Here is a 23,913-nt window from a genome sequence, read left to right as displayed (position 1 = left end):
GTACTCTGTGGACTGTCTGGAACGGATTAATTCACTTTCCATTACTTTCAATGGGAAAGTTCGCTTCAGTTTATGAACGCTTCAGTTTATGAACAGACTTCCGGAACCAATTGTGTTCATAAACCGAGGTACCACTGTACAGTATCCTCCCAAGTAGGCTTGTCTCATACATATGTCCCCATGACTTCAGCATACCAGGCCATCATTCTTTCTTAGTAGCACCAAAGTGACCTCCACAGGGCCCAAGCCGTACAAGACCCCCACCCAACCATCTTAGGGACTCCACTCCAGATTTGTGTAGGGCTTACTCTTTAATCTCTCGTGGAAAAATTCCGCAAGGCAGTGGAAGTTTAGGGTCAGGGTTTTTCTGCCCCTCACTTCCCTCTACAGCATGTTTAGAAACCGTTGGACCTGCTATTGGTCTCACATCCGCTCAATCCATTGGAGCCTGTCTTCACATGCATGGAAAGTCCCTAACTCAAGGGTTTTGAGACCCATCGGCTACCCTCACCTACAGATCATAGTTTCATTTATTTTTAATATTGAATCTTGGTGTTTTTCTGTCCCCTCTAAGCACCTCAGCGAGTAATATCCAGCAATGCTCACTGCATTACGATAGGGCTGGGAATTATGCCCCTTGTAGCGTTATTGTGGCTTATGTCACAATAAATCCCTCAGTCCATCAGCCCCTCCCCCCACCCTTTGTTTCCTCTCGCCCCCCCCCCGGCCGAAGTAAGAGTAAGTTAGGAGCCTTGACGCGTAAATTGCGCTGGTTCGACGGCGACGACTACCAAGCAAGAAGGCAGACGCGCAACCCGGGCGCAAAAGACGCCACTGAAGCCCGCGCTTAAACTTCCAAGCTTCAGGATCGCGCTTGCGACCCCTTTGCTGGATCTTGCCACTAGATCCGCCCTGCGGCAGCCAGCGGACTACGAAGGGTGCGTGCATGAAGCCGCCTACCCTGCTCTTTCCTCCCCTTCTGCTGCTGGGCATGTGCGGCCCAAGGCGCACACATACGCGCCGGGCGCGGAGGATGCGCAGACGGCGAGAGGACTGTCGCTTCGCCTAGCTTGGCTGGAGCCCGGATCGGCTTCTGCAGCCGCGTTGAGGCGGGGAAGGGGAGCCTCCTGGAGGGAGGGAGGCGCATCTCGTTTTGTTTTGGCCGTCGGGAAGCGAGGCGGCGGCGGAGGCGGCGAGTCTCCTTTGCGGGCAAACTGCAGGGGAGGGCGGGCCAAGCCATCCAGCCCGCCTCCCAGGAGCGTCGCCTCTCCGTGCGCCACCCCTCGCTCCGAGGAGGCGGGAGGAGGCAGCCCTCGCGGCCGCCTCACTGGCGCTGCCCGCGGGGTGGGCGGGCGCAGGAGGCGGGCGCGGACGGGAACGGCCGTCGCGCAGCTCCAGGCGAGACCCGCAGGAGCGCGGCGGGTGCTGGGAGAGGGTCGCGCCACGGAGCCCTGCAGCACCCCCGAGGGATCGCGGCACCGGGATCCATGCACGAAGAGTTAGCATCCACCGACGTGCTGCCTCGCTGCTTGCAGCAGGGCATGAAATGTCCCCTTGCAGCACGTTTCCTCGCGAGGGAGCCGCGCTGAGCTGCAGGTGACCTGCTTTCCAAGGGCCGCGCAAGGCTGCGCTCTTTCTTTGGACGCCGTAAAGGAAATCGAGGACGCCTTTGGCTGGGGCCCTTGCTCGCTCCCGGGCTGCTTCCTCTGGCCTCATGGAGAAGGTGAGCTCGGACGGGGCGTTCTCTCACCCCCTGGAGCCCTCCGCCGACCCGCTGCAAGGCGTCGGCAAGGCGCCGTCGGGGGAGAAGCGCTTCAAGTTGTGGTACGTGGGCTGGTCGTGCCTGGACCGGCGCACCACGCTGCCCATGCTGCCTTGGCTGGTGGCCGAGATCCGTCGGCGCAGCCAGAAGCAGGAGCCCAGCGCGGTGCCCGCCCGCGAAGTGCTGCTGCTGCTGGGCTCGCCCAACCTGCGCTGCATCCCGTCGGCCATCAGCAGCGCCTCGAACCCGGCCGTCTTCATCTTCGAGCACAAGGCGCAGCACATCTCGCGCTTCATCCACAACAGCCACGACCTCACCTACTTCGCCTACCTGATCAAAGCGCAGCCCGACGACCCCGAGTCCCCGATGGCTTGCCACGTCTTCAAGGCCACCGACCCCAGCCAGGCAAGTCCAGGCCCGGGAGGAGGGAGGGACGGGGGGAGGAGGGCTGGTGTCGAGCGGTGGGCTGCGCCGCTTCCGCGCTTTGGCCGCTTCCGCGCTTTGGCTCTTCCTCCTTCTCCGCCCTCCCCCGAAGGAAGGCCACGCGCGGGGTGTTGCCAGTCCGAGGGTGCAAACAAACCGCATGCGTATCCTTGCAGTGGTGCTTCGTGGCCCCCGGCTAGGCTAGGGCTTCCGCAAAGGTCTGTAACTCAAAGTGGGATTTGAACCCGGCTCCAAGGGCTCTTGCACCAGCCTTCGGACTTGTGGGAGAAACACCCGGATCACCCCAAAGTGAAATGGATTCACAGGCTGAGAGAATGTGCTTTCGTCTAGTAGTCTCCTAGACTAGCATTCTGGTGAAAGTGATCTGAAGGCTACAACAAAGTAATTTGAGAGAAAGCATCACTGAACTCAAGCTTTTGAGGAAACTTGCTTAGAATTGGGCTGCAAATGTAATGCACAAAGGCTGTGATGGACAGCCAGGTCCGCACACCTTTTTGAAGCTGTGGGCACCTAGCTAATATTCCAGGAGTGTAGTGTTGTGTCCAAAGTGGTTCCTTCCCGTGTCTGCTCTGCCCTCTATGTGCAGAAGGGAAAGTAACTTTCTGATGCAGAAGGGAAAGTAACTTTCTGGTGAATCGTGGTGGGTTTCCAGATTTGCAGAGGTGCATATTCCTCTTAATGTATAGCCAGGTGACATATTTCACTTACCACGTTAGAGTGGTGCTGGGGGTGGGTGGCAGTGGAACTCTGGAAAAAGCAATGTGAGAATGGCAGCCTGTGCTTCCCTTGAGTTGTCTTCTGTACAGAATGAGTCCCGCAGGTCCCCTGACTGCATTCATAAAGGAGACTTGAACCAGGCTATTCTCTGAATCCTGTAGTGCAGGGGTCAGCAACCTTTTCCAGCCGTGGGCCGGTCTACCATCCCTCAGACCATGTGGGGGGCCAGACTATATTTTTTTGGGGGGGGGGAAATGAACGAATTCCTATGCCCCACAAATAACCCAGAGATGCATTTTAAATAAAAGCACACATTCTACTCATGTAAAAACATGGGCCGTCCATGAGCCAGATTGAGAAGGCGATTGGGCCGCATCCGGCCCACGGGCCTTAGGTTGCCTACCCCTGCTGTAGTGGGAGCCAAGAGTCAAAATAGGGCAGTAGCGGGTGGAGCAGTAAACTATTTGCAGGTCCTGATGTGTTTCTAATTAAACCCTAAAAATATGCCACCTGAATGCAAAACACACCTGTGCTTTCATTGCACCTAAATAAAAAACAAATTCTGGTGCAGCAGCAGCAGCAGCTGTAAGAGGGAAATAATATTTGATTTTCTGAGTATTGCACAATGCATGTTTACATAGAAGAAAATCCCCACCCCTGGGAATAAGTGTATATGTAAGAGCCTCAATACTTATGCTGGGTAACTCTCACTTAAATTCTAATAGCAGGAGTATCCATCTTGGCCACTAAACCTTTCCTTCCAAATCGTTCTACTCCAATAGGACACATTTTGGCCTTGCTGTACTTAATCTTGGTTCATTCCTTCTGTTATCCAAATATTGTTGGGTATTTTCAGTTACTTTTCCCTAGAGCTCTCCCCATGTTGCATCCCACCACCTCTCATTGCATTAGCTTTAGACAACTCCAGCTAAGGGGATTTTTTTTAAAAAAACCTATGCCTAGATACTGTACTGAGAATTAGTACAGTGGTACCTCTGGTTAAGAACTTACCGTAATTCATTCTGGAGGTCCGTTCTTAACCTGAAACTGTTCTTAACCTGAGGTACCACTTTAGCTAATGGGGCCTCCCTCTGCCGTTGCACTGCTGCTTCCATGCGATTTCTGTTCTCATCCTGAAGCAAAGTTCTTAACCCGAGGTACTATTTCTGGGTTAGCGGAGTCTGTAACCTGAAGTGTCTGTAACCTGGAGCGTCTATAACCCGAGGTACCACTGTATCTTTGATATCAGGATCGAAATCTAGCTCAGATGTTGCTTTTGAGTAATGAAACCTCCGTAACCGCTGCTTCAGGTGACTAGAGAGGAGGAAGGAAACACACAAGAGATGTGAGATACCAAGTTGTGTTTGATATGCAGGAGTATGCTAATTCTTAAGACAAATGCATTCAGGTGCAATGAAGGAGATAGGCCCATGGTTTGGAGACCTGTTGGAGGCATATCAGTTCTTGGCAGGGAATCACAAGGAGAGTGCTGTTGTTCCACTTGGGTCTTGCTTGTGTTTATCACAGGCATCCAGTTGCGCATTGTGAGAACAGGATGCAGGACTAGATGGGCCTCTGTTCTGATCCTCCGGGGCTCTCGTTATGACCTTGTATCTTGGACAAGCGTTTTCCTCATTTTTAATGGGAAAAACCCCATCATTCCCGAATCTTCTGCTATGGCAGTTGCTTCAAGGTGCAACCAGATGGGCAATTTCTTGGCTTGGCACTTGCAGTTACAGGATGACGACAAAGAACTAACTTCATTTGTATTGCTGGCTCATAGTGTTGCTTCTTGCCAATGTGTACTACTACCCTAGCAGTGTGCAATCTGTCCGGGTTGCTTCTGTGCCCTAATAAAACCCCAATTGTACCTTATCTGGAATACACTGAAGGCTCATGACACAGCTTTGTGGCTGAAGGTGAGCACCTGGTCTTGGCTTGCTATGGCCTCACCATATATGAGATTATCTGGGAAGCAGGTGTAAGATACTCCTTGAGGGAAATGTGGGTCTGGGGTATCAGATACTCAGTAGCCACTAAAAGCTTGGCTCTGGTGACTTTTACCAGGGCTGCTTTTGAGGTCACATCTGTTGCCTAGAAAACTTTGTTGGCGCTTTAAAGTTCCGGAGATCTTTACAAGCTTTTATTAATGCCTCTCAGTTCATGTGGCCTGCAGCAGTTTTGCAATCGCAGGTGTCTGCAATCTGTTCTATTTAGTGCAGGCAGGGACAGAAACATGGAATGAAATGGCAAGTTCTCTTGGTGTAGATACTCTATTTCGGTTAAACTAGCATGAGTTTTCTGCAGAATATCTTGGAGCACCAATCCAGCCCAAGTTTAACACCTTTAAGCAAGTTAAAGGGCTATGATTCTAAGATAACTGCTGTTATAATGAGCTGAGTTGCTTGAGGCACAATGTAATCAAAATGCGATGAATTTCGAACTTTTTTCCAGTTCTGATTCAGTGTGATCCACAATTGCCCTTACTCAGCTCAATAGTTGAAAGGCCAAAACAACCTGCTTCAGACAAAGCTTAAAGGGAAATAATGCAAAGGAAGCAGGATTAAATAAATAAATAAATAGGTTTTCTAAGAATGGCTGGGTGCTTTGTTTTGCTTCACAAGGATTAAAAGCCAACTTGTTTGAAAAGTCTTGCTGCACAGCTAGTTGACCACTCCTGTGTGGAGTCACCTGTGCTCAAGAGAACACAGGTGACACAATCTTCATCACCATGCTAAACTATGGGATGGAAAGCTGAGGACCAAGCCCCACGTTAGTTTTGAAGTTATATACGCCTCTTATAGAGCATCTCGCTTTAGCCATATAGTAGGTGCACACTGGCAATGAGGTTTATCTAGAAGTCTAGAAGTCTGCACTTTTCATGCAGTCTCAAACTTGAGCTAAAGCAAGTGCATTCAACAGGTTCAGAACTGAGGATTTGCTATGAATTAGCTCATTAATTTGGATTTATTCCATCACAGAACTACTTAGGCCGAAGCTCCTCTTTCTTCATTGTGTCTTCCAGGAAGTATGAATTAAATTTTCTTGTGCAGAATATTTACTTGCCCAGCATGCAGCATCACATCTGCACATTTCTCCTGTGAAGGGCGTTTTGTGTCAAGCAAACATTCATGCCACCTGCCTGATCCATTAAGATGCAGGACTGGACTATAAATAGGTAACTCATTGTAGCTACGGGCAGGTCCGTCAAAAGCTTTTAAAATATTAAGTTAACCTGGGAGATCTTAGTGCAGTAGTACCACGCTCATGGTGGGACGTAGGTGGCGCTGTGGTCTAAACCACAGAGCCTAGGGCTTGCCAATCAGAAGGTCAGTGGTTCGAATGCCCGTGACGGGGTGAGCTCCCGTTGTTCGGTCCCAGCTCCTGCCCACCTAGCAGTTCGAAAGCACCTCAAAGTGCAAGTACATAAATAGGTCTGTCGGGAAGGTAAACGCGTTTCCGTGTGCTGCTCTGATTTGCCAGAAGCGGCTTAGTTATGCTGGCCACATGACCCAGAAAAACTGTCTGCGGACAAACGTCGGCTCCCTCGGCCAGTTAAGCAAGATGAGTGCCGCAACCCCAGAGTCGTCCGCGACTGGACTTAACGGTCAGGGGTCCCTTTACCTTTACCTTTACCACCCTCATAGTTTGCGATCAGTCACCCAAAACAGTTCTTAGTAGAATTATTCACTCTACTGGTGTAGTAAGAGAAGATGTGTATGTGTGTGTATGCGCGCGCACAAAAGTGATGATAAATGTTTGGCTGCAGAAGCTATTACTTTAAAACTGCCCCTTCTATTTTCAGGCGTTATATAGTGTCTTCCTGTGGCCAAAACTATACATTATGGTTGCCACGTATTTTTTTGTGGTGTGCTGTCCTATGAATCAGCTGATTTGCATGTCTTTTGGTGCTGCGCTGTTGCACAAATCAGCTGACCTGCAGAGTAGCGCAGCACCAAAATAGGCACATTTTAGGTCATGTTTTTCAAAAAGTATAAAATGTTGCTGAATATACACGCGCAACTATACACTTTGTTTTGGCACTCACAACCCAGGAGCCTTGTGGCGGATAGCTTTTTTATCGCAGTTTCTAACACTGCCCTGGCCGCCTTAAAATTAAGGGAGGTTTCCAACATTTAACGTAGCGACATATTAAAACATCAACCAAAAGTGGCATTGTGAAACAAATTTTCAGCAAAGGCAGCTAAATATTCCAGAATGTTAGGAGATTTCTGAAAACGTTTTCAGGAATATAAGCCTAGAAATTGCCTGATATGTTTAGAGGAATAAAGTACTTTAAAGATGCGCCCTAGGCTTTGCTGTGTTCCAGATCATTTCCCTGCGTAGCTACCCCTAAATGACAAAAAATGCTGCATTGTTCTGAAAGAACAAAACATTGTGAACAACCTGCGTTTCTCTGCTGCATGAACTGAAGGAGTCAAAAGCACGTTTAGAAAACTTCAGCCTGAGTTCTTGTGATGGAGGCTAAGAGTCTTCTGCAAGGTTCTGCTGGAATAAATCAGTTTGATGGCAGAAAGGCTTTGTGTAGTAGGACTGAGATCTGCCAGACTGCGCATCACATCAATTTCCTGGAACTCTGCCACAAGCCTGGGAGGGAACTGTGTTCTGAATGCTTCTTTATTAGGAGGTACTGGGTACGAGTTTTGACCTCTGGTTTCAGGCATGTCATAGGCAGAGTGGGAGCAACAGCTTTCAGTAGTTGTTCAGAATTAACTAGCAATACAGACACAATATTCTCTCTCTCTCTCTCTCTCTCTCTCTCTCTCTCTCTCTCTCTCTCTCTGTGTGTGTGTGTGTGTGTGTGTAAAAGCAGATGAACTTTGCTTTTGCGTTGTGGTCTAAACCACTGCCGATCAGAAAGTCGGCGGTTTGAATCCCCGCGACGAGGTGAGCTCCCGTTGCTCTGTTCCAGCTCCTGCCAACCTAGTAGTTCGAAAGCACACCAGTGCAAGTAGATAAATAGGTACCGCTCAGGCGGGAAGGTAAGTGGCGTTTCCATGCACTGCTCTGGTTTGCCAGAAGCAGCTTTGTCATGCTGGCCATATGACCCAGAAGCTGTCTGCGGACAAAAGCCGGCTCCCTCGGCTTATAAGAGCGAGATGAGTGCCACAACCCCAGAGTTGTCCACGACTGGACCTAGTGGTTAGGGGTACATTTACCTTTTACTGGAAGTGCTGCTTCCAAATCGATGCCCAAAGTAGCAATGGACTTCCTCTGTCTCAACATTTGAGTCCACGAGTGTTGCTCTGTGCTGGAGTGCTACTTTATTGTGAAGTGATTTTTGCAGCCCACATTTCGATGCATCATTTCCAGCCAGGGTAGATTTGATTTAAATCACTAGTCAGTCAGACTTGATTTAAATCATCCCCCCTCCCCCGAAAGACTCATTCTTCCTGGTGTAATCTTAATATTTACAACCAGATGAAGGTTTCATTTTTGAAATAATAAATTTTGAGAGTAGTTTTTACAATTCTATCAAAAAAAATTTCTGATTTGCTTATACTATTAGAAATACATAGACCGATAATTGTGAAATTATTGTGAGGTTTAATAAGTTGTTGTTTAGTCGTTTAGTCGTGTCCAACTCTTCATGACCCCATGGACCATAGCACGCCAGGCACTCCTGTCTTCCACTGCCTCCCGCAGTTTGGTCAAACTCATGTTCGTAGCTTCGAGAACACTGTCCAACCATCTCGTCCTCTGTCGTCCCCTTCTCCTAGTGCCCTCCATCTTTCCCAACATCAAGGTCTTTTCCAAGGATTCTTCTCTTCTCATGAGGTGGCCAAAGTATTGGAGCCTCAGCTTCACGATCTGTCCTTCCAGTGAGCAATTTGTCCATAGAGTTTTCCTGGCAGGGATACTGGAGTGGCTTGCCAATTCCTTCTCCAGGTGGATCACGTTTGGTCAAAACATAACTTCTCTAAGTTATTTAAGCCCCTTCGCCACGACAAGGCAGTGATCCATGAAGGATCCATGAAGTTTAATAAGTTAACTGTTTATATTTGGACAACTTTTCTGCTGTACTTTATTGGAAGGAGAAAAAAAATCATTTCCTTAATAACAATTTAAACAATTTGTTTAACTAAAACAATAACATTATAGCATATGTATCCATGTTTGTTAACTGATGTGGTTAAACTGTTTAAACAAAAACACAACAACTTAGAATGAGTTTTAGCACACATGAAAAACTTAAAACAAATTCTTATTTCCTGATGAATAGGCTTTGGACTATAATGTAACTTAAGCAGAAAACTACCTTTAGAAAGATTTTCTCTCAAAAATCAATTTATTTTTAAAAAATCCAATTTAAATAAAAAATCCAATTTTAATTTTTTAAAAAAATCTATTTTTTATTTTTTTAAAAAAAAATCATTGATTTTTTTATCCACCCTGTTCTTTGCTCATGTCCCATTTTGGCACTGAAGGGTCCTCAAATGCAGGTCTTGAGCCTGGGAAGGGGCAGGTGAAGGTAGCTGTCTCTCCCCTTACTAGGCTCTGAGAGTATTTGGAAAACAGCAAGAAATGTTGCTGCTTCTGAGTGATTTGAAAGCTCAGCATGATCCCAGGTGATACACTGAGTCAGAGGAAACAGAGGGCTGGGTGATGGTAATCATAGATTTTGTCTCAGCGCAAAGGGCACCCCCAAAATGTGGATCCCCTCAGTAGCCCAGGGATGGGGAAGATGGATCCAGTTGTCATTGGACTCCAATTCCCATCAGTCCCAGCCAGCATGACGGATGATGGGCTTTGTAGTCCAAGAACATCTGGAGGGCCAGATTCCCCACCTCTGTGTTCATAGATTGTACATACACTCAGATTGAGGCGTTCTGGGGGGTACCTTAACAATTTTGGGTTACATTTTGCACGATATATCCTATCTTTGAGGTAGAGAAGAACGATTGCCTTGTTTTTGAGGTTTCTCAAGCAACTGGACTGTTTTGGATTATATGTGATAGCAAAGCTGAGGGTCGTTCCCTAATAAATTTCAGCGCTGCAATTTCTATGAGTCTGTTCGTGGGGCCTGAAAAGTCTTTACATTAGCAAGCGGGAAACTTCAAAGTGAGCGTAATTTTAGCTTGGCAATGCTTGGTTTAATTTATGGCTTCAGAATAGCTTTCCTTATAGAGGTTATGATTTGTAAGTTGAAAGAGTTACTCCTTTTAACCACACATTAAAAAAACACTCACAAAACTGTACAGTAATTTCTATTTTTTTATTTTTCTCACTGAAGAAGACTGTAGAGAGAGTGAGTTAAAAATTTTGTGCAAGACTTGTCTTTCACTTTTTCTTTCTTTAAGGATTAACATTAAATCTTATTTTGCTTTCTCTTGGTAGTTGTACTAGTAATCCTCTTCCTTCTGAAAAATCAGCATTAAGGGGACAAAATAGATAATTCTGGCCCAGGGTATCTTCTTGTCTTTCCACACAAAAATATTTGGGTAGAGTTGCATTTTCTGCCATGGCAGCCTCATTATTCACATGGGCTACAGAGCGGGTGAAGCATTGTGCATGGCACTGTGACTCGAGGTGGAAACAGGGGCAGTAAATTCTCAGAAGAGCTGTGTATTAAGCATTTAGCCTAAGATGATTCCTGGAATACTGTAGGACATGGGCAGGCAAACTAAGGCCCAGGGGCCAGATGCGGCCCAATCGCCTTCTCAATATGGCCCACGGACGGTCCGGGAATCAGCATGTTTTTACATGAGTAGAATGTGTCATTTTATTTGAAATGCATCTCTGGTTTATTTGTGGGGCCTGCCTGGTGTTTTTACATGAGTAGAATGTGTCCTTTTATTTAAAATGCATCTCTGGGTTATTTGTGGGGCCTACCTGGTGTTTTTACATGAGTAGAATGTGTCCTTTTATTTAAAATGCATCTCTGGGTTATTAGTGGGGCCTGCCTGGTGTTTTTACATGAGTAGAATGTGTCCTTTTATTTAAAATGCATCTCTGGGTTATTTGTGGGCCATAGGAATTTGTTCATTTATTTAAAATGCATCTCTGGGTTATTTGTGGGCCATAGGAATTTGTTCATTTTTTCTTCTTCAAAATATAGTCCGGCCCCCCACAAGGTCTGAGGGACAGTGGACCAGCCCCCTGCTGAAAATGTTTGCTGACCCCTGCTGTAGGAGGAAGCTGGAATAAAAATTTGGACAAGTTCTAATACAGTGGTACCTTGGGTTAAGTACCTAATCCGTTCCGGGGTGCCATTCGCACCCCGAAAAGTACTCAACACTTCTGGGTCCACTGAGTGCACAACCTGAAAGTACGCAACCCGCAGTGTACTCAGCCCGAGGTATGACTGTAGAAGCCATTGTAGATGCTACCATAACAAGCATAAGAAAAATTGAAATGACAAGCTATACTCTAAAACTTAAATACTGTATTAAAGAACACTTTTCTTAAGGGTATTTTTCTTTTGTTCCTGATCTACACTGAGGGAAAGGAATGAGTTTGGGCTCTGGCCATACCTGCCAAGTCTCCCGCTGAAAAATGCGGGATCGGCAGCATTTTTGGCCACCGGGCATGCGTAGAAGCAACATCTGGGGCCGCTCTGCCCGATTTCTGGTGTCCACACATGGGAAGAGCGGCACCCAAAATGGAGGCTCCCTGGCAGGTAGGAAATCCAGGGGATTTCCGGGATTTTTCTCCATTCGGGAGAACAGCGGGAAACGGATTAAAATCCGGGGGTTTCCCGCGAAAAACGGGATACTTGGCAGCTAAGGCTCTGGCTGTCCAAAGTGGACTGCTAGCAAGCTCCATTGATCAGGGAGGCCATTCTTTCCACATGCCCCTCTTGTTTCTGAAATTGCAACAGAGGAGCTAGCAGGTAATCAGATTTGGCCATGTGGCCTGCAGTAGCTAATCTGTATTTTTCTGGTTCCTGCCTTATATTTTCTGTTTTAAGAGTCTAAAGCTGAGCGTATATGGTAAGCAGATTTAGCAATATTTCTTAATTGAATGTGAAATGCAGAATCTCCTTCCTTAGGCTGCTGACGTTTGTCAATGTGTGTGTAGGGCATTATTTATCGAGAACGATGATTTCAATTTTCAGTCTTTGGGGATCTGAATGTACAGAGTGTGCATCATAAATAGGATAGTTTGTCCAAATGAAATAAATAAATTGAGAAAAAACAATAATAGATTGGCTCTGAAAAATTGGGGGCTTGCTCGGAAAGGAAGCAGTTCATTTTTGTGAACTAACTTTTTTTAGTAATCAGTCACGTGTTATGGATTCTGGACATATCCAGCCAGTTTTACAAGTAGCCTGTCTAGAAAGTTCTGAGTTCAAAATTGCCCTCAGCACTTGGCCTCTGTTTCCCCAGTAGTATATGAAAAGAAACAAGCCAAGGAATCTTAGTTGTGAAACTGTGCAGTAGCTTCCTCTATCTAGTTCTTCAGATTCCTCTTGGACGACTGCACCTTTGCTTATATTTTAGGCACCCTGCGTCGGTGAGTCAGCATAACCTACTTAATACTGCAAATAAAGATAGCTGGCTGCTAACGTCCTAGGATTTTAAAGGGCACTGTATTTGCCTGATATGCATGCATTAAAAAAATCCTGGAATTCTATATAAAAATAGCAGACTCTGAGTGTGGATCTTTTTGTAGCCAAAAACAGCACCATCCAAGCCCATAAAAGTGGAATCAGCAGGCTTAGGAAACAGCAAAACCTGCAGAGGTACAAAAAAAAAATTCAGGGGGGGGAACCCTAAGGTAAAATCTTCCTCTCGGCCCCCCCGAAAGCATCCCAAGACTGAAAAATGCTCAGTAGACATGGAATGCTGACTGTGAAGAGGAGGGAGAATAGAATGGAGGATCTCTAACGAAGGCATGGCTGGCTGGAATCCTGAACAGGAACACTGCATACTGTAACATTTTGTTGCAGGACCCACTTCAGGCATCCCCAAACTGCGGCCCTCCAGATGTTTTGGCCTACAACTCCCATGATCTCTAGGTAACAGGACCAGTGGTCGGGGAAGATGGGAATTGTAGTCCAAAACATCTGGAGGGCCGAAGTTTGGGGATGCCTGACCCACTTCTACCATTTCTGACTGGACTATACTGTTGCTTTGCCAATGCAACGGTCATCTTGAAAATTGGTGCATCACACGTGCATAGAATTTTAAATTTATGCACAGTGCTGCAATACTTGTTCACAATAGGGATCCGATTGGCTTGATGTTGGAGATTTGACAGCGTCCCAATTCACGCTTGTCCTACATGGCGCTGGTCCTTTTCCTTTTTGCAATCTTCCAGACCTACGTCCTTTATTGTGCATGGGGATATGCTTGCATTTGATTTGCAAATAACGCCGGACGTATCAACAGTCAGCCGGGTTGCAAGGGTTGAGTTGTTTTCTGTGCTTGAATATTTGTACTAAATACTTGGATGACCACTTATCAGCACAGAGTCTGCCTGTTTTCCAGGCGAGTTCCTAGTTCAAATGATATTGTTGGAGATCCGAGCCCTTGATAGACACATCCCCTAAGGGGGCCTTGGCATGACTCATAGTTGGAGAGGAAGGTGGTTGGAATTGGAGAGAGGAGGTGCATCCTGGGAAGTCACTCTTGGGCAATGGCTTCACTTGCATGAGCAAAACTGCACCACAAGGATAACTGAGTCATAGGCCAGTGGGCCGTTGCCATAAGCCATTACAGTCGTACCTTGGTTCTCAAACTTAATCCGTTCCAGAATTCCATTCCAAAAGCAAAGTGTTCCAAAACCAAGGCGCGCTTTCCCATAGAAAGTAATGCAAAACAGATTAATCCATTCCAGACTTTTAAAAACAACCCCTAAAATAGCAATCTAACATGAATTTTACTATCTAATGAGACCATTGATCCATAAAATGAAAGCAATAATCAATGTGTTGTACGGTACTATAAAATAAATAAGACAGTGTTGTAGATGATAGAAATAAAAATTATTATTTTTTCTTACCTGCACTGATGTTAGTCATTGTTAGTTCAGTAGCTGAACTGGGTTCCACACAGTCACCAAAACAAATTAACCGAAAAAGCCTCAAAAACAAATATGCAAAATAAATAGCAAAAACAAAAGCGCTAAACTTGATCCATTCCGGAAGTCCGCCTGACTTCCAAAATGTTCGGAAACCAAGGCGCGGCTTCTGATTGGTGCAGGTGCCCCAGAAACAATAGCCGACAGCCGCATAGAACGTTCGGTTTCTGAAAAACGTTCGGAAACCGGAACACATACTTCCGGGTTTTCGGTGTTTGAGAACCAAGGTACCACTGTATTTGCAAGCTCTGTCCAAGGTGACCCTGAAGAGAAGACCATTGAGGACAGATTGACTTCCTTGAAAAAGGACTTGTCCACCATTAGCATCCTTCTCCTTCAAATGCTCCGCTCCCAGCAGGGTGTTGTGTTGGATGCAGGCAGACAACTCCATTTTCCGCACAGGTGCAACCTGCCAAAGCTGAGGACTGCCTTCTGTGAGCCGAGTGGAGGCTGTGCGGATGTTGGTGGGCTGCAATTCTCGCCCTCTGGTCATTAGCCATGCTGGCTGGGTCTGAGGGAGTTGTGGTCCAAGCAGGTCTGGAAGGTCACCGCATTGCCCACCCCCACCCCAGTCGCTGTCTTGACCAGACTGCTCAAGGTGCGAGAGAAAAGGGAGGCCGCGGCGAAATAATGACAGGGGTCAGTGAAAAGAAAGGAAGAATCAGGTGCTATAAAACAGGACCTTTCTTTTTTTAAAAAAAACCCACAGCAACCCACACATTTTAATTATAGACCTGCCTAAGGGACCCAGGTGGCGCTGTGGGTTAAACCACAGAGTCTAGGGCTTGCTGATCAGAAGGTCAGCGGTTCGAATCCCCGCAACGGGGTGAGCTCCCGTTGCTCGGTCCCAGCTCCTGCCCAACCTAGCAGTTCGAAAGCACATCAAAGTGCAAGTAGATAAATAGGTACCGCTCCGGCGGGAAGGTAAACAGCATTTCCGTGCGCTGCTCTGGTTCGCCAGAAGCAGCTTTGTCATGCTGGCCACATGAACCGGAAGCTGTCTGCGGACAAACGCCGGCTCCCTCAGCCTATAGAGCGAGATGAGCGCGCAACCTCAGAGTCGGACACAACTGGACCTGATGGTCAGGGGCCCCTTTACCTTTACGAGACACTAAAACAGATGAAAACTTGTGTAGTCTTCCCATTATTATTATTATTAGTAGTAGTAGTAGTAGTATTTGCATTATTAGGATGGGATTATTATTATTATTATTATTATTAGAGTGGGGGTGGTCCTACGGTACTTGTGTCTCTAGCACCTGTTAGAGAAAGCTTTTGGGGGTGTAATTTTATAATCTACCTTTTACCCACTGTTTTTATGTTATGCTTGTCTCTACTTACTGTTGCTGTTTTGCTATGAAATTGTGATCTTAACTAGGTATTGTAAGCTTCCCGGAGTAATATTTACATGGTAGAAGGGCAGGATTAAAGTTCTTGTATAACTAACCCTAGCGTAGAAAGTTGAAAAGCCTGTCAACAGTAGCAAGTTGTCACTTCTGCTATAACTAACACAGGGGTAACCCACCTTGATGTTCTGGGTAAAAGCAGGGCATTGCTTTCCAGATACCCTCATGGCCCTTTTCCCTGACTTGCGTTAAAAAAATATGTACTTTGAATGATCCCTTGATTGATTATCAAAGTACTTGTGCTAAGTGTTTTTCAGGCTAATTTAACATGATAACGGTGAATTTCAACGAGAGCCCCAGCCATATGGACCTTCTAAGCCGGCATAATGAGTCACATGCTGTGTCCTGTTTTTCTGAAGTGTTAAGTTAAACTTGATTGCTGTAAAGTCAATATTATCCCAGTTAGATAAGAATAGCCTTTTATTCATCCAAAATGGACTCTGGTGTAACGAGGCAAAAGCTCAGCATTGATGGCTTTCTTTTTGTTGACATAGTTGAGAACGTGCTGTACTAGTAAGATTTAAAATTGGTCCCATTCAGCGGACTAGAACAATGTAACAACAGGATTGTCTTTTGCAGGTGGCAAATATGGATGTTCTGTTAATAGTGAACTCTGTGTGCTTTGGGCTTGTTAAAGGGGCTCTTTTTAAACACCCTCCTCTAGTTTTCTTCTAGTTCTGTACTGTTGCAGACAAATTGGACTTCTTTGGAAAGTTTAATTGATTTAGCTACATAGGCTGAAGGCAACATGTTTCAGCTGCCCAAATTTGACTGCCAACGAGGGCCAGTTTCTGATACCCCTAATGTCAATGTTTGAGATAAAATACCACCAATAATAATTCTTGTCCGGTGCACTTGAAATGTACCCTTGAAAAATGCCCTAAATCATCCAGAAATTCTCCTTGGTGTCATTAAAAAGCAATCAGACTACAGCAGTGTTGTGTCCTTATCTTTATCCTTCACAATATTATTTCTAGCGCAGCCAAGGATAGATTGCGCAGCACCATGTGAAATATATGTTTCGAGCTGATTGTAAGAGAGGTTTGTTCTTCGTGGTTTCCAAAATCTACTTTCGGATGTGCCGACATCCACGGTGTAACTGTGCTTTCTGAGAAATGCCATTGGGGGACCCTCGCAACCCAACTCAATCCAACCATGTTATTTTAATACGTTCGTTTGTGTTTCTGCACTCGTCAGAGCTGTGTTGGCGGGCTCCATCCTAAGAAGGTTTTAGCTATGCATGGACAGCTCAGTTGGTTAGAGCGTTGTGCTGATAACACCAAGGTTGCAGGTTCAATCCCCTTAAGGGGAAGTTGCATGTTCCTGTATTGCAGGGGGTTAAACCTCAAGGTGCCCTTCCAACTCTTGTGATTTTTTTTAATTAAATAAATCAACTCTTATGATTCTGTGTCCAGTTACACTGCATGGCTGTATAGTTTAGTATGGGGGCAGGATACGGGTGGCTCATAGGATAGAACTTGACCTCACCCACTCTGGGCAGCTTCCAACAAACATAAAAGCATAATAAAACATCAAACATTAAAAACTTTGCCATACAGGGCTGCATTCAGATGTTGTCTAAAGTTTGTAAACCTTGGTTCTCAAACGCCTTGGTACTCAAACAACTCGGAACCCAAACACTGCAATCCCGGAAGTAAGTGTTCTGGTTTGCGAAATTTTTCGAAGCCGAATCTGCTCCGACTTGAGTGCCACACTTCCGATTTGAGTGTTGCAAAAACTGTCTGTTTTTGCTCTTTATTTTGTGTTTTGGTTTTTGCGGCTCTTTTTTGTTTTTTGTCACTGTGACTGTGTGGAACGTAGTTCAGCTACTGATTGATTGATTGGTTTTGTGACTGCAGTCCATTGTTTATTGCTTTCATTTTATGGATCAGTGGTCTCGTTAGATAAAAAAATCATGTTGAATTGCAGTTTTAGGGGTTGTTTTTAAAAGTCTGGAATGGATTGATCCATATATATATAATTTTTTTATTGATTTTCACATTTAGGGGGAAAAAGAAAAAGAGGGGGGAAAGAAAAATTTAAACAAAAAAATACAAAAATACAGAACAATATCATCACATCTTGTTTCTTCAAACTTCTTCACTTCCCCTTCTTACCATCCTTTAATAATTAACTCATACCATTTCCACTCTTAGCTCGACATCAAAAAATTACATCTTAACTCCCATTTCATATCTAATTCATACATAATTCTTATTCATTTTGTATAGAAAGGTGAAGAAAAAATAGAAAGAAAAAACCCACAAAAATAGTAAAAAGACATAATCATATTCTTTCAATTTCTAATCTAAGCATTTCGGACTTCCTCATTCCCCCTCCTTGAGTTCCTTATTGTTCACTAATTATTGCAGTTTCCAAATCTAAAATTACATTCTTTCTTCCAATTTGTAACTTCTTTTTAACCATTTACCCTTCATTCTTCTCTTTACCTTTATTACCCAACATTCTCTACCCTTTTGCATTACTTTCTATGGGAAGGCGCTCCTTGGTTTTGGAACACTTTGGTTTTGGAACAGACTTTCGGAACGGTTTAAGTTTGAGAACCAAGGTACTTACCTCCTTGACACCTGATGGGAGGGTTTTCCACAGGGAGGGCGCCACCACCAAGAAGGCGCTCTCCCTAGTTCCCTCTAACTTAACTTCTCGCGGTGAGGGAACCACCAGAAGGCCTTCGAAGCAGAAATCACCACTTTCTATATTTTGTAGGTATGTAACACCCTGTTTTTCAGACAGTAATGTGGGAGCCCGTATAGTTGGTACTCCACCCTCCAAACTCCACACACACACAGATGAGTAATTTCTTTTAATACAGTTGGCATTACCAGACTAGGAGGGCTTTTCAAAAGGGTAATTTTGGACTAGAGGACAGTTATGTCACTTTTGGTAGTACCAAAAGCAAGGTAAAAATAAGCAGGGTGAGGTGTCCCCCCCCCCTTTGTAACTTTGCTATACCAAAATATCATTTGATTGAATTAAAGCATGGGCACAGTTGCAGCCTTGAAGCAGCAGCTGTTCTCTGTCTGTTGCTGTTTGTCACGGGAGATCTCGCAAGGTCAGTAAAAGACTTTTTCCTCTCAGAAATGGCAGGGATGCATAATGCATCCCAAATGGCAAAGTGTAACCTTGCTCTTTTTGAGACCTGAAAGCAAAGCATCATGGCCAATCCAATGCCCTTTTAAAACATGTTTTTTTTTGGGGGGGCGTATTGGGTTACTCTTGTTTTTATTACGGTATGTATTTTGTGATTTTATATTGTGATTTTTATGTTGCAAACGGCCCCGAGACCTTAATAATAATAATAATAATAATAATAATAATACTTTATGTGGTGGATATTGCTTCCCCACAGGCACTGATTAGGGAGCCTATATTTGTGAAAATCAGAGGCCACCCTGTTGCCCAACTGGACCATTAATCCAGCCGTTAACACCACCAGTTCCCAAGGCCTCCGGCGGCAAGGACCCCGTAAGGAGCTTCAACGCGGCATTCTGCACCCGCTGGAGTTTCTGGGTCAGCTTCAAGGGCAGCCCCACGTAGAGTGAGTTACAATAGTCAAGCCTGGAGGTGACCGTTGCGTGGATCACAATGGCGAGGTCAGGGCAAGAGAGGTGATAATACAGTGGTACCTCGGTTTTCGAACGTAATCTGTTCCGGAAGACCGTTTGGATTCCGGAACGTTTGAAAACCGAGGCGCAAAGGGAAGTCTGCAGAAAACTGGAAAAATGACAACAACATCTACATGCAGCGGGAGCCGTTCGACTTCTGAGGTGCGTTCGAAAACGGAAGCATTTACTTCCGGGTTTTGGGCATTCAAAACCTGAAACATTCAACTTCCAAGACGTTCAAAAACCGAGGTATGACTGTAACAACAACAACAACATGTTTAAGTAGTGTTTAATATTGGAGTAGTCCACCATTTTCTAGCTTTCCACCTTCAGAGAGCCATTCCCACAGTGTCTCGTGTTATGAAAAACCTCTGTGTGCTGCCCCCGGGACTCGGCACATTCCAGAATATTCTGGTCCATGTTTTCAGGTGTGCTCTTTGCTCATGGAGAGCATTGCCCAAGCCTGTTTCTTAGCACTCGCCCGGGGCTTTATGTTGCAAAGTGAGATCAGGAACTGTGGCCAAGATGCCTTTCAGCAATGCTCCCATGCCACTATTGATCTCACAGAGGAATCCCAGATTTTCCTGGCACATGGCACGAGAGCCAGAGGCAAAAACAAACACTGTCGATAATCAAAATAACTTTTTAATTATTCCAAATTTCTGAACCATTTCTCAAGCCTTCATGTTAAATATTTTCCACTACACGGATTGCTATATTAGGAAATAAATAGGGTTGCTAGCTTGTTACAGAAGAGGTGAAGCGCGATCCTATGGGTGTCTACGTAGAAGTAAACTCCATTGAGTTTAATTGGGATCATTCCCAGATCCGTGTGCAGAGGATTACGGCATATTGTGCAAATATTAGTGCATTAATTGGTCAGTTTGAATACATATACTGTAAGTAAAAACAGAATTTTTTCAGCAAGAAAAATAATCTTTATTTTTATTTGCACGTTGCGCGACGGGGTGAGCTCCTGTTGCTCGGTCCCTGCTCCTGCCAACCTAGCAGTTCAAAAGCACATCAAAGTGCAAGTAGATAAATAGGTACCACTCAGGCGGGAAGGTAAACAGTGTTTCCTGGTTCACCAGAAGCAGCTTAGTCATGCTGGCCACATGACCCGGAAGCTGTACGCCAGCTCCCTCGGCCAATAAAGCAAGATGAGCACCGCAACCCCAGAGTCATCCGCGACTGGACCTAACGCTCAGGGGTCCCTTTACTTATTAGAGGCATTATCAGAAAAAGCATTCCTTCTGTGTGGAGGATAACCAGATGCAATGGAGGGAAAAGCTCCTGCACCTTTAATAATGGTGTAGAAGCAAGAATTTGAGCAGGTGCAGTTTGCAAGCAGCTACAAAAAGGTGCACTGATCCTTTACCCCTTTGCATCTGACTAACCTCCTTTTTTTGTGGAAGGAGAGAGGATAGAGTTTTTAAGATGGTACTTGCCACCTGCAGTTTATATAAGCGGAATGATTTATTTATATAGAAACCAGCAACTCAAATAATCGGGACAGTTGGATTTTTGTCAAGTAGCAGCCTCATGAATATGTTTATTCTGAAATCCAAGGGGGGCTTACTCCTGGGTAAATGTGCATTGGATCGAAGCCTTCAACGATTAACCAGAAAATCAAGCGGATGCTGCGCCCCTAAGCGTAAATGTCGGAGTGACCTGAATTTCCTTTTCCAAAACAACTCTTACATCAACAAGTTCGCCCCAGCCTGCAAGATAACTCTGGTAAAATAATTCCATTGATGATATTTATACTGCAACTGGTGGCTATCTTTAGTTGCTGCTGCTGCTTAAAGTCCTATTTAGAGCCACAAGATGAGATGACACTCGACACCCCTAGTACTTGTTCTTTAAAATAAAGTAGGGCAGAAATGCATACTTCGAAGTAGCCTGTTTGCTTCAATTAGAAATGGGCATGCATGTGTTAGCTTGCTGAAAACAGAGTCCGCAGCTCAGCACTAGAAGTTATTCCATTTGTGTGTCCCTTTTAAATGTCAGTATCCCTTTCCACACCTCGAGATGCTACAATTTTCTCCAGATCTTTAGGGAGACTAGTATATAGCGTCCGGTACCTTTGGCAGTGTGGAAAAGAGGGAATTTCAGCAAGGGTACTTCTCATGACAATTGCATCTTGCCCTCTTTTCCGAGCGGCCAGCCTAGATTCCCCCTCTCCATGTAGATCAGGTGTGGGGAACCAACCCTTGGCTCTCTTGATGTTGCTGAACAACAACCTCTATCATTCCTAGCCATTGGCCACGCTTGCTGGGGCTGTTGGAAGTTGTAGTTCAGCATCTTGAGGGCATCCTGATCAAGTTTGCAGATGACACCAAATTGGGAGGGGTGGCTAATACCCCAGAGGAAAGGATCACACTTCAAAGTGGACTTAACAGATTAGACAACTGGGCCAAAGCAAACAAGATGAATTTTAACAGGGAGAAATGGGCAAAATAAAAATGAAAGGCACAAATACAGGATGGGTGACACCTGGCTTGAGAGCAGTACATGTGAAAAGGATCTCGGAGTCTTGGTAGACCACAAACTTGACATGAGTCAACAGTGTAATGCAGCATTTTGAAAAGCGAATGCAATTCTGGGCTGCATCAATAGGAGTATAGCATCTAGATCAAGGGAAGTAATAGTACCACTGTATTCTGCTCTGGTCAGACCTCACCTGGAGTACTGTGTCCAGTTCTGGGCGCCACAGTTCAAGAGGGATATTGGAAAAGCTGGAACGTGTCCAGAGGAGGGCAACCAAAATGGTCAAAGGCCTGGAAATGATGCCTTATGAGGAACGGCTTAGGGAGCTGGGTATGTTTAGCCTGGAGAAGAGAAGGTTAAGGGGTGATTTGATAGCCATGTTCAAATATATAAAAGGATGTCATATAGAGGAGGGAGAAAGGTTGTTTTCTGCTGCTCCAGAGAAGCGGACATCAAGCAATGGATTCAAACTACAAGAAAGAAGATTCCACCTTAACATTAGGAAGAACTTCCTGACAGTAAGAGCTGTTCGGCAGTGGAATTTGCTACCAAGGAGTGTGGTGGAGTCTCCTTCTTTGGAGGTCTTTAAGCAGGGGCTTGACAGCCATCTGTCAGGTATGCTTTGATGGTGTTTCCTGCTTGGCAGTGAGTTGGACTGGATGGCCCTAGTGGTCTCTTCCAACTCTATGATTCTATGATCTGGAGGGCCAAAGATCCCCTGACCACTGGTTCTGCCAGCTAGGGATGATGGGAGTTGTAGTCCAACAACAGCTGGAGACCCAAGTTTGGGAAACACTGGTCTAGGCCCAGTGATTGTAAAATGCATTTGTTGGACTATCTGCTTCCCTGATCGCTTGACCCAGATCTTTGCCATTGGGATTCCTTCTTGGTAGTCCTTGCGAAATGTTTGAAACGGTACTCCCCTCTGCCATTGAATTATGTGCCTCTGATGACATCTCTGTACATAAATCAGCCTCCATTACACTCTTCGACCTGGTCTTTCTCAAGTGACTTACATACTAGAGTACGACTTACGTACGCCTGCTGCTTCTGAGCTTTTTGAAAAGAGCCATGTCGTTGCAAAATAAAGCAGGATGCTAATAAAAATGTCCATGTCATGAGACTATGTGGAAGGCATGTCCACACATGGAACAATCTGAAATGCTCTTGGACAAAGTATGCAGGTCTTTGGATGCCATTGCCCGATGTAGCTGTTTATGTATATCTAAGTGTATTGTTATTCGTTTTGTTAACAAAATATGTTCACAATAAAAAAGTGTTTCAGAAACGGGATTTCTTCCAACCTTAACTTGAGTGAGTAAGGATTTGAACATGTGTCTCTATAATTCAGTCTTTTGCTCTAAGCTGGTTTGGTGGTGGTGGTTGTTTTTAGATTTAAAACAGGCATCCCCAAACTGCGGCCCTCCAGATGTTTTGGCCTACAACTCCCATGATCCCTAGCTAACAGGACCAGTGGTTGGGGAAGATGGGGAATGTAGTCCAAAACATCTGGAGGGCCGAAGTTTGGGGATGCCTGATTTAAAAGATACTTGTAGTGGTGAATGATGCGCTGCAATTTGGAGTGGCACATCTCTTAGGGCTTGAACTGATAAAACAAGTGGACACCCAGTGGTGCACAAACAGGGAGGAAAGATGTGATAACTTGCAGACCGTGTAGGATCAACCTTGCTTTGAGGGACAACTGAAAGTCATGATGATGTAATGGGATTTAATGGGCCCATTGGGATTAAGAATTAACTTTCTCTTGGCAGTACTAATTAAGTCAATGATTGGCATGTAGAAACAATAGTGTGAAGAACAGAGGGCTTCTGTATTTCAAGGATCCAGGCAGGATATGGTTTGCAGTATTGTAGCCCTGGATAGGCTCTGTATTTTGGGAGGGGGAAATCACTCCAGGATCTGTTTTTAAAAGGGGGAAATACACTGTCCAACTCTACAGCAAAGCTGCTCTGCCATATATTTGAAGCAAAAATAAATAAAATGGTGATTAATCATGGAATGTCTGCAAATCAAGTTAAGAATTCAGTGGTTTATGTGCATGTTTGGTTATGTTCAGGATGTAGTAAACTTCATTTGCTGAAAAAGAAAATGCAGTCCTCTGCACACGTACTTGCGAGTAACTCCTGCTGAACTCATTGGGAGTTTCTTTTGATTCAACACGTGTAAGGATGAGCTGCCAGAGTTGGAGCGGGTTAATAGAATTAGCTGATTCTTTCCGTTATTTGTGGCTGTGCCTTCAACGACAGCTTGCTGTGCAGAAATTATTTGGTGATGATGTTTCATTCCGTACAGAGAAAACGTTGACCTGCTGATTTCTGGACATCTCATTGCTTGCAGAAGCACTTGAGCAGCTGGTCTTGTTTACCGAATCATTTGGCCACCTCGGTATGTTGGGTAGCTT

The 23,913-nt window shown here is 45.1% G+C and overlaps 1 protein-coding gene across 8 annotated transcripts in view; it reads left to right on the top strand.

Moving 5' to 3' along the window:
• The first annotated feature begins 1,039 nt into the window (after nucleotides 1–1,039).
• TBC1D4 (TBC1 domain family member 4) overlaps nucleotides 1,040–23,913 on the top strand; it is a 101,247-nt gene continuing 78,373 nt past the window's right edge. For 4 of the 8 annotated variants that reach the window (XM_088668520.1, XM_060273325.2, XM_060273326.2 and 1 more), the window contains exon 1: nucleotides 1,336–2,167. In XM_088668520.1, the coding sequence (XP_088524646.1) occupies nucleotides 1,715–2,167 (453 nt within the window). In that variant the 5' untranslated portion in view covers nucleotides 1,336–1,714. Of the gene's footprint in view, nucleotides 2,168–23,913 lie in introns of all 8 variants that reach the window. The other 4 variants (XM_035114248.3, XM_088668519.1, XM_035114246.3 and 1 more) reach the window with 2 other exon arrangements.

This window comes from Zootoca vivipara, chromosome 4 (assembly GCF_965207765.1).
Source record: "Zootoca vivipara chromosome 4, rZooViv2.hap1.1, whole genome shotgun sequence".
Classification (NCBI taxonomy): domain Eukaryota; kingdom Metazoa; phylum Chordata; class Lepidosauria; order Squamata; family Lacertidae; genus Zootoca; species Zootoca vivipara.
Note: the sequence above shows the minus strand (reverse complement) of the source record. Positions and strands in the feature narration are given on the sequence as shown.